The sequence below is a fragment of the Mesoplodon bidens genome, assembly GCF_964165515.1.
Source record: "Mesoplodon bidens genome assembly, chromosome: 2".
NCBI lineage: Eukaryota > Metazoa > Chordata > Mammalia > Artiodactyla > Ziphiidae > Mesoplodon > Mesoplodon bidens.
Genome location: NC_138177.1, coordinates 82,256,240 through 82,270,554, shown reverse-complemented (window position 1 = coordinate 82,270,554; position 14,315 = coordinate 82,256,240). Strand labels below are relative to the sequence as shown.

Sequence of the window (14,315 nt, the reverse complement as noted above, 5' to 3'; positions counted from 1 at the left end):
GACTGACACAGAAGTGAGTTTGACAGTTCTCAAACAGCAGGTAGACCCGTTGGGTAATAATAAAGTGAGTCAGAGGGACATTGGTAGGAGATGATGTCAGAGAGGTTGTGGGGAATCAGATTATGTTGGGTCTAGTAAGTCATTTTACTCTGAGTGTAACCAGAAGTCACTGTAATGTTTTGCACAGAGTAGTAACCTATGCTAACTTAAGATTTAAAAGGTTCACCACTGTAACTATATGGTGCTGAATAAGTCGAGTGCTGAGAAGAGGGTAAAGATGAAGTCAGGGAAACTGGTTAGATGGTATTATTGTTCTAGTGAGTGGAGAGAGGCCCTCTCTCCCTCTTTTCCTTCCTCTCTATGTTTAGTGAATGTCTACTATGTACCCTGCAGTATGCTATATATTGGGAATATATGAAGTAGTATAAACCACTTTGCTTTTGAGGATGGGGTAGGATAACAGTTATGTTATTAAAAAATTACATTATATTGTGAAAATTTTATATTAGAGAATTATGCTTGTGTTAGCAAATGATGTCTTCTGCCTATGAATGTTGGAAAGACTTCAGGGTAATATATATTTCCTTTTAATTTTTACTTAAAAATTAATTATGAATGTTATTTTTCTATTAGTCAATTTTGTATATTCTGTGGATTCTTTGGTTATTTTCTTTGCCACTTCTAATTTCTTTCCATGCATTAGAATCTTCTTCAGCAATATCTTTATCTATATCTAAATACAAACCTATAGACTCTATGTGGTAGGGTTATTAATACTGCTATACTTGTGGCAAATTTCCTTCCGTTTGTTGTTGGCCTTTTAATTTTGTTCTTGATTTTTTTTCTTATAGGTAATTTTCATTATGGGGAAATTCAAGTCCTTCTATCATCATTTGTTATCAATGCTATTGATTTTATGCTTACAAAGTACCTGCTTTCTCAAGGAAGTATAGATATATTGTCACATTTTTTCTACTTTTTTATTTCAGTTTTCTTCTGTATTCTAAATCATTTGGATTTCATATATATATATGAAATGAGCATCCAAATTAAATTCTTACCTAGGAGTCACTTTTTTCAACATTATTAATTGAAAAACCTATCATCTTGCCATTATTTTTTGGTACCTCCTTTAACATTGATTAAGTTACATATACTAGAAAAACATTTAAAATTCATGAGGAGAGATAGAAGTAAAAATGGATGTTATAGTGTAGTGATTAGAACAGAAAGGGACGAGTAGAGAGAACACTATTCCAAAATTCAAGAAGTAGAGGCTTTCATGAGGGAGAATAGTCAGTAGCATCAAATATCTTGATAATTTCACAATAATATGTAAGGCACATGAAAATGGCCCATTGGTTATGGCAATTAGGAAGCTGTGCTGACAGCAATAGAGGAGTTTCAGTAACATTAACAAATGGGAGGTGAGATTGCAGTTGCATGAGAAACAAAGACATAGAAAGTGGAAAAAAACATTCTTCCCAGCATGTTTGTGAGAAACATATGAAGGATTGAAGATATTTTGAAACCTTTACAGCTTTATGTATATGTGAATATTTTCAATATGTTTTCACAGAATTCAGAGGTGTCTGTGTTTGAAGTCAACATTCGATTTATTGGAGGCCTACTTGCAGCATATTACCTTTCAGGAGAGGAGGTGAGCAAAATCAAGTGATATGTTGTTTGGGGAGAAAGGGTTGTGAATGGAACTTAGTAAAATGAAAGATTTCCCTAGCATCATGTCGTCTTTTTATTTTTTTAATAAATTTATTTATTTTATTTATTTTTATTTTTGGCTGTGTTGGGTCTTCGTTGCTGCACGCAGACTTCCTCTAGTTGCATTGAGCAGGGGCTCCTCTTCGTTGCGGTGCGCGGGCTCCCCATTGTGGTGGCTTCTCTTGTTGCGGAGCACGGGCTCTAGGTGTGTGGGCTTCAGTAGTTGTAGCACTTGGGCTCAGTAGTTGTGACTTGCGAACTCTAGAGTGCAGGCTCAGTAGTTGCGGAGCACAGGCTTAGTTGCTTTGTGGCATGTGGGATCTTCTCAGACCAGGGCTCGAACCCGTGTCCCCTGCACTGGCAGGCGGATTCTTAACCAGTGTGCCACCAGGGAAGCCCCATGTCATCTTTTTAAATTGTCCAGTACTGAACTAATCTACAGGTTTGCTGAAATAACTAGATCTTCAGGTAGAGCTCTGTTTCTTGGGAATAATGATTTTTCCATTTTGAGAATCTCAGTGAAACAGATTCATCACAGATCCTAGCATTATATACACTGTGTCTCCTCTGTAAGAGTTATCCTCCTCCAGGATTTGCCATTTCAATTAATTACATTGTTGAAACAAAAGTAGAAAATATATTAATAAGATTAGAATTAAGGAATGAATCAGTAAGAATGAATATGGATCCTCCTAAGTCCAAAAATTAATTAATATAACTGCCTATTTAGAAATTGAATGCAATTTATTGCTGTAAATTAAAACAAAACAACTCTGAGTTCTCCTTTATGGAAGTCTTGGTGTAATACACACAGACACACTTGAGACTTATGGTGATGGGGAAGTGGGTGTAGGAAATTGCTTTTTACTACTCAGATGGGTTAAAGAGTGGGCTTGGAGAGTGCGAGAAAGAGAAGCTAAAGGAAGAGGTTATAGTCATTTTTGTTTTGTTTTCTTGGCACATAGATTTAGTTGATTTGTTGGTCTAAATGATTGTAAGATAGCTTTGTAAATTTAAGAAAACACACTTTTTATTATATGTATTGTAAAGATGGATTTTTATATTGTCTTCAGTTTTTATTTTTTGTGTTTAACTTTAAAGTGGTCATTTTTAGGATTGTTTTCCCCTTATGGCTTCTAGATGTTGGTCTTTAGAAAGCCTTCCCTATGGCTGTATCATTACAAAACAAATATTTCCATTTTCTTCTGGATTTTTATGATTTTATATGCTTATATTTAATTATGTCATCTATCTTTTTGTGTGCTTTTGTGTGTAAAGAGTGAGATAGATACTTCTGTAGAAGAAATATGTTTGAAGATGATGGTATTTAATATATAATATTAGATAAATAACATTTATCTTACTTAATATATGATTTTACTGTCAGCCTTTCCTATGTAATTTGATTATACCTCCAACCTATCTTTCAATTGTCAGAACACTTCAGTTCCCATTTAATAAAATAAAAGGTTTATACTCTTGCAAAGAGTTTTCAAACTTCAGTGTGTTTCAGGGTCACATAGCATGTTTTATAAAAATGAAGATTCCAAGCCCTGCTCACAGGACTGAAATTCAGTTGCTTTGAGGTGGAAACCATTATTTATGGTTTTAGTAAAGTACTCCGTGTTAAAGGTGATTTTGGAAATGCTGGTTCTATATTTTGAGAAACTCTGACCTAGCTTATATGAATAAAATCATTGTAAATTAATCGATAGGATTTTTTGGTCGGTTTATTGAGGTATTATATAGAGTAAAATTCACCCACTTTAGTGTATACTTTGAGTTTTGAGAGTGCATACAATCTAGTAAGCACCAGCACAAGTAAGATATAGAAGAATTCTATCATCCCAGAAAATTCCCTTTTACCATTTTATAGTTACCCCGCATGCTACCACCAGCCTCTGGTAACGACTGATCTATTTTCTGTTTGTACGGTAAGGAGTACTGGCTTCTTTCATGTAGCACAATGCATTTGAGATTTATTCATGTATTTAATAATTCATTCCTTTTTATTGCTGTATGATATTCCATTTTGTGGCTCTAACAGTTTATCCATTCATCAATGGATTGGTTTTTAGTTTTGGAGATTCTGAATAAAGCTGCTATAAATATTTGCATTAGGATTCTGTGGGATCATAAATTTTTATTTCTCTTGGGTAACTATCTAGAAGTGGGATTGCTGGATCAAATGGTAAGTAAACTTTGGAAGAACTCCCCAGACTTTTTCACATAGTTGCCTTCCATCATGACCAGTACTTGGTATTGAGAGTTTCTTTATTATTTTTAGCTATTCTAATAGGTGTGTATTAGTATCTCATTGTGGTTTTATTTTACTTTTCTCTAATGACAAACCATGTTGAGCACCTTTTTATGTGCTTATTTGTCATTCATATATCTTCTTTAATTGTTCAGTCTTTGGCCATCAAAATTTTTTTGTTTTCTCATTATTGAATGTTGAGAGTTTTTTGTATATTCTGTATATTCTGGACATAGGACTTTTATAACCTATGTGTTTGCAAATACTTTTATAACCTGTCTTTGGCTTTTCAGTGACTTAACAGTATCTTTTGAAGAACTGACGTTGTTACATCTTGAAGTAGTCCAGTTTATCAGTTTCATCTTTTATGGTTCATGTGTTTGGTATTTTATTTACAAAGTGTTGCCTAATCCAAGGTCACAAAGATTTTCCCTTGCTTTCTTCTAAATGTATTATAGTTTTACTTTACTATACTTTTAAATCTATAATCCATTTTGAGTTAAATTCTATATGCTGTGAGGTAGAGGTTGAGATTCATTTCTTTCCATATGGATATCCAAAAATTCTAGCACCATTCGTTGAAAAGACTAGTCTTTCTCTATTTAATTGACTTTGCACCTTTGTTGAAAGCAATTGACCGTATATGAAGTCAACTGACCAAATGTGGGTATACTTCTAGACTCTGTTGTTGATCTGTGTGTCTGTCCTTATGCTGTTACCACACTGTGTTCATAATTATGGCTTTATGGAATTGAAATCATGGTCTTTATGATCTCATAATCAGGTTGTGTGAGTCCTCCAACTTTGTTCCCCTTCAAAATTGTTTTGGCTATTCTAGTTTTATTTTCTATATAAATTATAGAATCAGTTTCCTGATTTCTACAAAATATCTTACTGGGATTTTGATTAGGATTATATTATGTCTATCAGTAAGTTTAGGGAAAATTGATATCTTTCAATCCATGAACATAACATATCTCTTCCTTTATTTAGTTCTTTAATTTTGTTCATTGATGTTTCTAGTTTTTACAGATCTTATACATATTTCGATGGATCTGTACCTATTTCATATTTTTTGATGCTATTAAAAGTGGTACTGTACTGGTAGCGCAGTGGTTGAGAGTCTGCCTGCCGATGCAGGGGACACGGGTTCGTGCCCTGGTCCGGGAGGATCCCACATGCTGTGGAGCGGCTGGTTCCATGAGCCATGGCTGCTGAGCCTGTGCTCCGCAATGGGAGAGGCCACAACAGTGAGAAGCCACAACAGTGAGAGGCCCACATACTGCAAAAAAAAAAAAAAGTGGTACTGTATATTTTATTTCAATTGCTCATTGTATGTATGCTGCTGAGCCTGTGCATCCAGAGCCTGTGCTCCGCAACGGGAGAGGCCACAACAGTGAGAGGCCTGTGTACCGGGAAAAAAAAAATGTGGTAAAATGTACATAACATAAAATAATAACATTTACATTGTTGTGCACTATGCAGTTGATTTTTATATTGACCTTGTGGCCTGAGATTATCATAAATTTACTAGTTAATTCTAGTCACTTTTAAATGGATTTTAATATATTCTTTGGGAATTTCTTTGTAACTAATCATGTCGTCAGTGAACAGAAATGTTTTATTTCTCTATATAGAGAACAGTTTTATTTGTATAGTTCTTTTATTTCTTTTTCTTGCCTTATCACATTGCCCAGAACCTTCACTAAATACAGAGTTAAATGGGAGTGGTGAGAGTGGCATCCTTGCCTGGTTCCTGATATCAGGGGAAGAGCATTTAGTTTTTCACCATTAAGCATAATGTTAGCCATAGGTTGTTTTTTTTTTTTTTTTTTTTTTTGTAGATGCCCTTTATCATCTTGAAGAAGTTCCCTGCTGTTCCTATTTGCTGAGGTTTTTAAAATCATGAATGGATGTTGAATGTTGTCAAATGTTTTTATGGCATTTAATTAGATGATTATATGGTGTTTCTTCTTTATCTGTTGATAATGTGAATTATGCTGGTTGATTTTTGACCATGAAACTAACCTTGCATTTTGGGAATAAACCCCACTTGGTCATGGTGTACTATCCTTTTTAAATATTGCCTGGATTGATTTGATAATATATTGTTGAGAATTTTTTTGTACCTGTGTTCATATGGGATATTGATCTATAGTTTTAATATCTTTTTGTATATGTGTGTTTTGTATAAGAGTAATACTGACCTTGTAAAATGAGTTTGGAAGTGTTTCTTCTTTTTTTCCATTGGAGAAGTTTGTGTATAATTGGTATTATTTCTTCCTTAAATATTTGGTAGAATTTCCCGGTGAAGCCACGTGGGGTTGGAGTTTTTTGTTTTTGTTTTTCCCACTAAGTTTTAAAATGTATGTATTCAATTTCTTTGGTAGATATAACACTGTTCAGGTTATTTATTCTTGAGTGGCTTTTGTAGTTTGTGTGGCTTTTGTTGTTTGTGTATTCCAGGGAATTTGTTTCCTCTAACTTGTGGACATAAAGTTGTTTGTATTACTTTGTTATTATCCTTTTTATATCTGTAGCATCTTTAGTAATGTTCCCCATTTCATCTTTTTTGTTGTCAGTCTGGCTACAAGTGTATTAATACTTCTATTTCAAAGAACTAGATTTTGCTTCATTGATTTTTCTCTATTTCTGTGTATTCAGTTTTATTAATTTTTTGCTTTTATCTTTACTTCTTGCTTTGGGGTTAAGTTGCACCTCTCTCCCCATTTTTTTTCCTGTTTTTTTTCCAGTTCCTTATGGTTGGAGTTTGTTAGCTCATTAATATGACACCTTTTCTTATTTTATTTTATTGATTTATTTTTATCTTATTTTTTACTGAAGTATAGTTGACTTAACAATATTCTATTAGTTTCAGATGTATACATAGTAATACAATATTTTCATAGCATATACTCCATACAGAGTTATTTTAAGATATTGACTGTATTCCTTGTGCTGTACATTACATCTTTGTAACTTATTTTTTCCCAGTAGTTTGTAAGCATTAATATCATAGATTTGCTTCTCAGTCTTTCTTTAACTGCATCCTATGAATTTTGATATGTTATGTTTTTATTTTCCTTTAATTCAAAATATTTTCTAATTTCTCTTCTTCCTTTTTGATTGCTGAGTTATTTAGGAGTATGCTGTTTAATTTCCAAATATTTGAGGATTTTCCAGATAGCATTCTGTTATTGGTTTCTAGTTTAATTGTTTAATTGGCAGTGAATAAAGAGCAAATTTATTGAATTTTTTGATGTTTGTTTCATGGGCTAGAATATGGTCTATCAAAAAGAATGTATGCTTGAAAAGATGTGTATTCTGCTGTGGTTGGGTTAAAATGTCAATTAGGTCAAGCTAGATAATAGTGTTGCTTGATCTTCTGTAGTTTTACTAATTTTCTGTCTACTTGTTCTGTCAAATACTAAGTTGAGGAGTCTTGAAGCCTCCAACTATAATTATGGATTTGTCTGTTTCTCCTTTCAGTCCTATCAGTTTTTACTTTATGTATTTTGGAGATCTGTTCTTATGTGTGTACATATTTAGGGTTGTTATGTCTTCTTGGTGAATTTGTTTTTTTATTGCTTAAAATTTTTTCTCTTTATCTCTTTTCATGTTCTCTGTTCTTTAGTTTGATACTGTTATAGTCACTCTGACTTTCTTTCAGGTGGTATCGCATGGTATATCTTTTAATGTATGTGATCTACTTTTGAGCCTGTTGAAGGCTTTTTTCTTTTTTAATTGGGGTATAATTGCTTTACAGTGTTGTGTTAGTTTCTGCTGTACAGCAAAGTGAATCAGCTATATGTATACATATATCCCTTCTTTTTTGGATTTCCTTCCCATTTAGGTCACCACAGAGCATTGAGTAGAGTTCCATGTGCTATACAGCAGGTTTTCATTAGTTATCTATTTTATACATAGTAGTGTATATATGTCAATCCCAATCTCCCAATTCATCCCACCCCCCATTTCCCCCTTGGTGTCCATACGTTTGTTCTCAACGTCTGTGTCTCTATTTCTGCCTTGCAAACAGGTTCATTTATACCATTTTTCTAGATTCCATATATGCGTTAATATGCGATATTTGTTTTTCTCTTTCTGACTTACTTCCCTCTGTATGACAGTCTCTTGGTCCATCCTCATCTCTACAAATGACCCAATTTCATTCTTTTTTATGGCTGAGTAATATTCCATTTAATATATGTACTACATCTTCTTTATCCATTCATCTGTCGATGGACATTTATTTAGGTTGCTTCCATGACCTGGCTATTGTAAATAGTGCTGCAATGAACATTGGGGTGCATGTGTCTTTTTGAATTACAGTTTTCTCAAGGTATATGCCCAGTAGTGGGATTGTTGGATCATTGTTGAAGGCATTTTGCATCTCTGTTTTACCTTGATTTTTAAAGTTATTATTTCTAATACTTCACTTGACCTTTACAGTTTTCATTTCTCTGCTAAAATTCCTCGTTGTCTTCATGTATGTTTTCCACCTTATCCACTAGGTCTTTTAACATAGTAATTATAGTCATTTAAAATTCTTTGTGATTATTTCAACCTCATTAAGTCTGATTTGTCACTTGCTTTGTCTCTAGAAAGTGGATTAATTTTTCTTGCTTTCTTAAGTATTTAATAATTTTTTTATTTAATGCAAAATATCATGTATGGATGGGACAGTGAAGACTGAGTTTAATAATATTTATGCCTGGAATAGCATGACTGTGCTATTAGTGTTAGGAGCTGAGTCAGTTTAGTCTGAGTTGAACCAGGTTTGGGTTTTTTATCACTAAGGTTACCTACAAAGTACCACTGGCTTCAAATTCCTCTGACACTACCTTGTAATTAGAGTGGGCCTGTTTTGCAGGCAAGTTTTTCTTAACACTCTTGCTCTACTGTCCACTTTAGGCATTCCCTGTATGCCTGTGCCTCAGAGTGGGTCTCCTCTACACCCTGTTCCTCTCCCAGCCATGAACTGCTGTTACTTGCTACTCCATGCTTCCTAATATTTACCAGGTTAAACATTATATGATGTCTTTGAGATAGAGCATTTTTTTCTTACTTTCATGCCTGTCTGACTATGTAGAGGAAATACTAAATTGTTTGTGTGTAGTTGACTAATTTGCATACCAAAAAGCATACGATTCAAAATTACCTATGAACAGCTTATGAAAGAGAAGTGTCAGCCTCTGCCATTTCATTAGGCTCCTTATCTGAAGGTTGAAGCAAAATGTTGAAATTTTGGTTGCTGTTGTCATAGGAAAACACTAAAATGCTGAAAAAGTATACAATGTTACCAGTATTTCCATTTTTGCAGTTTTAACTCCTTAGACTTCAGGAAGAACCATTTTGAAGTGGAGGGAAGCACAAGTACTTTGGAGCTAGAGGTTTGAGTCTCTATTCTGCCTCCATTTCATAAAAATATTTGTCAAGCTATTTACCTTCTGTAATTTAAGTTTCCTCATTTATAAAAGAATGAGAGAGTTCACCTGAGAGTTGTTGGGGGGATTAAATTATGTGAAGGTGCCTAAGGATATCACCTGACTCAATAGATACTACTTTACTTTTCTTTCCTCGTCCTTTGACTTTTTTCCTGTGTGGTAAATATACTGTTTCTAACAGCTGGGAAATCCTTCTACTTATTTAAAAATAGATAAGTTAATTTCTTAGGATAGAGTCTACTAAAAAGTAGAGAGAACGTTTTACTTTTCTGACTTTCTCATACAATCAGATTTCACTGACCATTTTACTTTTCTGCTGGATCATTTTACATTGAAAGCTCTGATCCATATCTATTCCAGGAAACCAAAAATAAATCCCTGAAATCTGCCAAAAGTAAATAAAACACTGAATATAAGATTATTCTAATACTGGATAGCCAATAAATTCCTATGTCTCACATAAGACAGAAAATTAACTATAATAACATGGCAAAGCGCCTTTCTTATATTTAGATAGAGTGTAACTAGAGTAAACATTTTACATGCATTCAGTGTTCTGGTACTGGGAACCAAATGAGGGTTATATGCCATCCTAACAAAGTGTTCCTCTGTCCTGTGATTTATTAATATTATAAATGTTAATCTTTATAATATTTTCTCAGAACAAGGCTATTTATTTTAAATATTCATAAGTTTAAAAATCTTGATGATTTATTATGTTTACTTGAGCCTCAAATATATGACATTTCTTTTACCGTATTTTCTCATTTTTTAACAGCTATCAAAGTGGCATCCCTTCCTGAGTAAGATAACAATGTAATTTGTGTGGATAAATGCATCTGAAATCTGTCAGATAAAATAGAGAAATGGTTATGTAGAGTTTAATACGTTTCACAGAATATAAACACAAAATAAAAGAAATAAAAACAGCAAACTTTTTCTTTACTAAAACACAATTGTGTACTTCATTGCCTGTAGGTAAGATCATTTCTGAGTAAGTTCAGGGATATTTTCTTTTTTACTTTTGGCTGCGTTGGGTCTTCGTTGCTCCGCATGGGCTTTTTCTAGTTGTGGCGAGCGAGAGCTACTCTTTGTTGCGGTGCGTGGCCATCTCATTGCAGTGGCTTCTCTTGTTGCAGAGCACGGGCTCTAGGCATGTGGGCTTCAGTAGTTGTGGCATGTGGGCTCAGTAGTTGTGGTGCACGGGCTTAGTTGCTCTGCGCATGTGGTATCCTCCTGGACCAGGGATCGAACCCATGTCCCCTGCATTGGCAGGCAGATTCCTATCCACTGCGCCACCAGGCAAGTCCCAGGGGTATTTTCTAAGGCAAATAGAGTGTCCCTTTTTTGCCCTAAAGTTCTGAATAAAAAAGAGAAATGTTACAGTGTTAATTTTTCCTGACTTAAATATTAACCATTATTGTCCTTATTGCACTAATTTTCATTATATTTTTGCTTCAGAAGTTACTGCAATTTCCATTGACCTCTGCGTTTTCTGTAGATGTGTTGGTAATTGGATAAAACATTCCACTAAGCTTTGCTGACCTAGATACCATTTTAAATGTACTCTCCAACATTTCATCTTAAATGTGTGAGTTCATCTACACATTTGTATACATTCATACATGTTTAAAGTCACAGTACTAATACAAATTCACAGTTGATTATGATTACTGGTTTGATCAGAAGTTAGAGTTTACCACATGATCATCCCAGTAGATGCAGAAAAAGCATTTGATAAAATTCAACATCCATTCATGATAAAAACTCTCACCAAAATGAGTATAGAGGGAACATATCTCAACATAATAGAAGCCATTTATGACAAAGCCACAGTCAACATAATACTCAATGGTAAAAAGCTGAAAGCCTTCCTGCTAAATGCTGGAACAAGACTAGGATGCCCACTCTCACCACTTCTATTCAACATAGTATTGGAAGTCCTAGCCACAGCAGTCAGACAAGAAAAAGAAGCAAAAGGTATCCAAATTGGAAGGAAAGAGGTAAAATTGTCATTATATGCAGGTGACATGATACTCTGTAGAGAACCCTAAAGTATCCACACAAAAACTATTAGAACTAATAAATGAATTCAGCAAGGTAGCAGGATACAAGATTAATATACAGAAATCTGTTGCATTTCTTTACACTGTGAAATATCAGAAAGAGAAGGTAAAAAAATCCTGTTTAAAATCATGTCAGAAGACAGAGTTTAGGGCTACCACAGGTGCTAGAAATTTAGGGGTAAAATCCAGGATAGGAGGGAGCCACAGAGGAGAAGCCCCAAATTCGCATGCATGAAACTGTGTATTTAGACCACTTTGTTTTATTTCCCTATGTTTATCGAGCTATACCATAATTTTCTGCCTGAAATAGACTCTCACCCTTCCACATTCTCTGCCTGGTAAAGAACTTAAAAGTTCAAAGTTTGTTTATTTTAAGCAACTCTATTGAATGAAGTTAATTTATATACAATAAAATGTACCCACTTTAAATGTATAGTATCTAATTAAATACATTTAAATTTTAACAAATGTTTGATATGCTGTTGGAGAGAATACAAACAATACAAACTTTTTGGAAAATGATTTAGTTTGTGTCAAGTAAACATTTAAAATTCTCTGACCCACTAACGCACTTCTAGGAATGTATTATCTAAAAGTAACAACGTGGATACATAAAGTATACTCAGAAGGATTTTTTCATTGCATTAGTGTTTGTAGTATCCATTGTTTGAAAACATATAGTAGGCCAGTGTTTGCAAAGACCTGAATATTCATCTGGGGGCATGGTTGAATAAATTGATACATCTACTACTATAGAATACAACTATGAACATAAGTTTGATATATTTCAACCAGTAAACATAGGCTTGATGTATTTAGTGACGAAAGCAAGTTATAGACCAATAGCTTGTGTGTGTGTGTGTGTGTGTGTGTGTGTGTGTGTTTCCATTGATCCAGTCAGTTAGCCATTGCAGTATTTGGTGCAAATAATAATAGCAGCTTGGACTAAGATGGGTTGTAGAGATGAGAGAGATAAATGATATCAAGGAAGATAAATTCAAAAGGATTGGGTGATACTTTGCAGGGGGAAATGAAGCAGAAGGAGGATGTGGTCCCGCCTCCAGTTTTCTGGGTTTTGGTACTAGACTGATGGTGGGGCAGTCACTAGATATTGAAAACTTTAAGAATACTGGATTGGGAGGGGAAGCTTATCAGTTTGTTTCAGGTGTTTTGAATTTGAGGGGATTTTGCTATATTTAAGTAGAAATAAGTAGTAGACAGATGTAATGGATCTGGTACTCACTGGAGAGGTGTTGACTGGTGATATAAATTTGGGAGTCAGTTGCTTTGCTGATAATTGAAAACAGGCACACATGAACTTGCTCAGGGAGACAATTTAGAAAAGGAAGAGGAGACCTAGAATCAACCCTCAAGAAGCACAACATTAAAGATCAAGTATGAGGAGGATGAGTCAATGAGGAGGCAGGGAGATTGTAGTATTATTGAACACAAGGGAAGTATTTTAAGGAGGAACTGGTCAATAATGTCTGAAAATGCTCTTTGCTCAAATGTGTGGCTAATCCTTAGCAAGATCCCTTTAAGTAAAATGATGGGAGCAGAAACTAGGTTGAAATAGGTGGAGTAGTGAGTGGTAGGAGAGGAAATGGATACAGTAAATTAGGCAGTTTTGTAAAAATTGGAAAGGTACTTACGATACTATGTTAGTAGCAGGAAATGAGAGAATAAAACTCCAATTACTTAAAAATTGTACAGAAAAAAAGGATGGTAATATATCAAAATATTTAATAGTATTTGGTTCAGAATAGAGGAACTGGTGTGATTTAATTTTTTTTCCTTTTCCTGTTTTAAATAAGCAAATATTTAATAATAGGTAATAAGAAAATATGGATTATTTATTTATCAGTCAGGATTTGATTTATAAGAGACAGAAACCATGCCAGTTATTTGAACAGAGAGAATTTCATATAAAGAATTATTAACTGGGTATAAAGTTAACTAGGAAAGTGCTAGATTAAAAAGAATACTCTAAGGTATCATGGAGGTGGCTTCTACAGAAAGCAGCTATGGCTGAGGGAATATGGGCAAGAGGTTTTAATTACTGAAACCTAGAAACTTCAGGGGAAGGGCTCTACATAGCTGAAACTCAGACCTCTGATGAAAATGTGCTGGCAGGTGTCTTTGGAGTCAGGATTGAGGGTGATGAAGCTGGTTCTGCAAGTGTTGGAAAAACTGCAAAGTGGATTCAGCTGCTTCTACAGGAAGGTGCTTCTGTTACTGCTGATGTGGAAGGTTCAGGAAAGCCATCCACTATGGGGCCTGAGCATCTCTGCACACTTTTGCTGGGAATACCAAGAATATAAGCCCTTGACTGCTCTTTTCCCAGGTCATCAGGCTTATGCTTACAGGGTTGAATTAATGTCTTACCCTGGACAGATAGGCTTGCTTTCACTTAGTATAAAAGAGATTCTCCAAACTCAGTGTTCTTCTGTAAGGCAACCCACCCCACTGTATGTGCAGGAATCCATCATGGGCCCTTTGGGTCATCTCTCTGCGACTTAGGGTGGGGGTAAGGGTGGGACATGTACGACCAATGGAAGTAAACTTGAAGCTTTGGCTGCTACTTTGCCATGAATAATGTAGTCTTTTTACCTCTGACACAGTAGTCTTCTGTCTTCTGCCAATACTTATGAAACTGTGGCAGGCTAACTTGTTAGCAAGTAGAATAAAATCTTAGATTTCATTATGAATTATGAAATATTGTTTGCAGGCTCATTATGAGTGGGAGATGTGTTTCTGCCTCTGTGTTAACCAGCAGTTTTGTAGTATCCCTCACCTGGTCCTAAGGAACACCTGTCTAGCCTTTAA

General features: G+C 34.7%; 1 protein-coding gene across 4 annotated transcripts in view; it reads left to right on the top strand.

Annotated features, from left to right (window-relative positions):
• The window catches only part of MAN1A2 (mannosidase alpha class 1A member 2), a 150,456-nt gene that overhangs the window by 61,078 nt on the left and 75,063 nt on the right, over positions 1 to 14,315 (top strand). For all 4 annotated transcript variants that reach the window (XM_081226513.1, XM_081226512.1, XM_081226514.1 and 1 more), the window contains exon 5: positions 1,580 to 1,660. In XM_081226513.1, the coding sequence (XP_081082639.1) occupies positions 1,580 to 1,660 (81 nt within the window). The remainder of the gene's footprint in view (positions 1 to 1,579; positions 1,661 to 14,315) is intronic.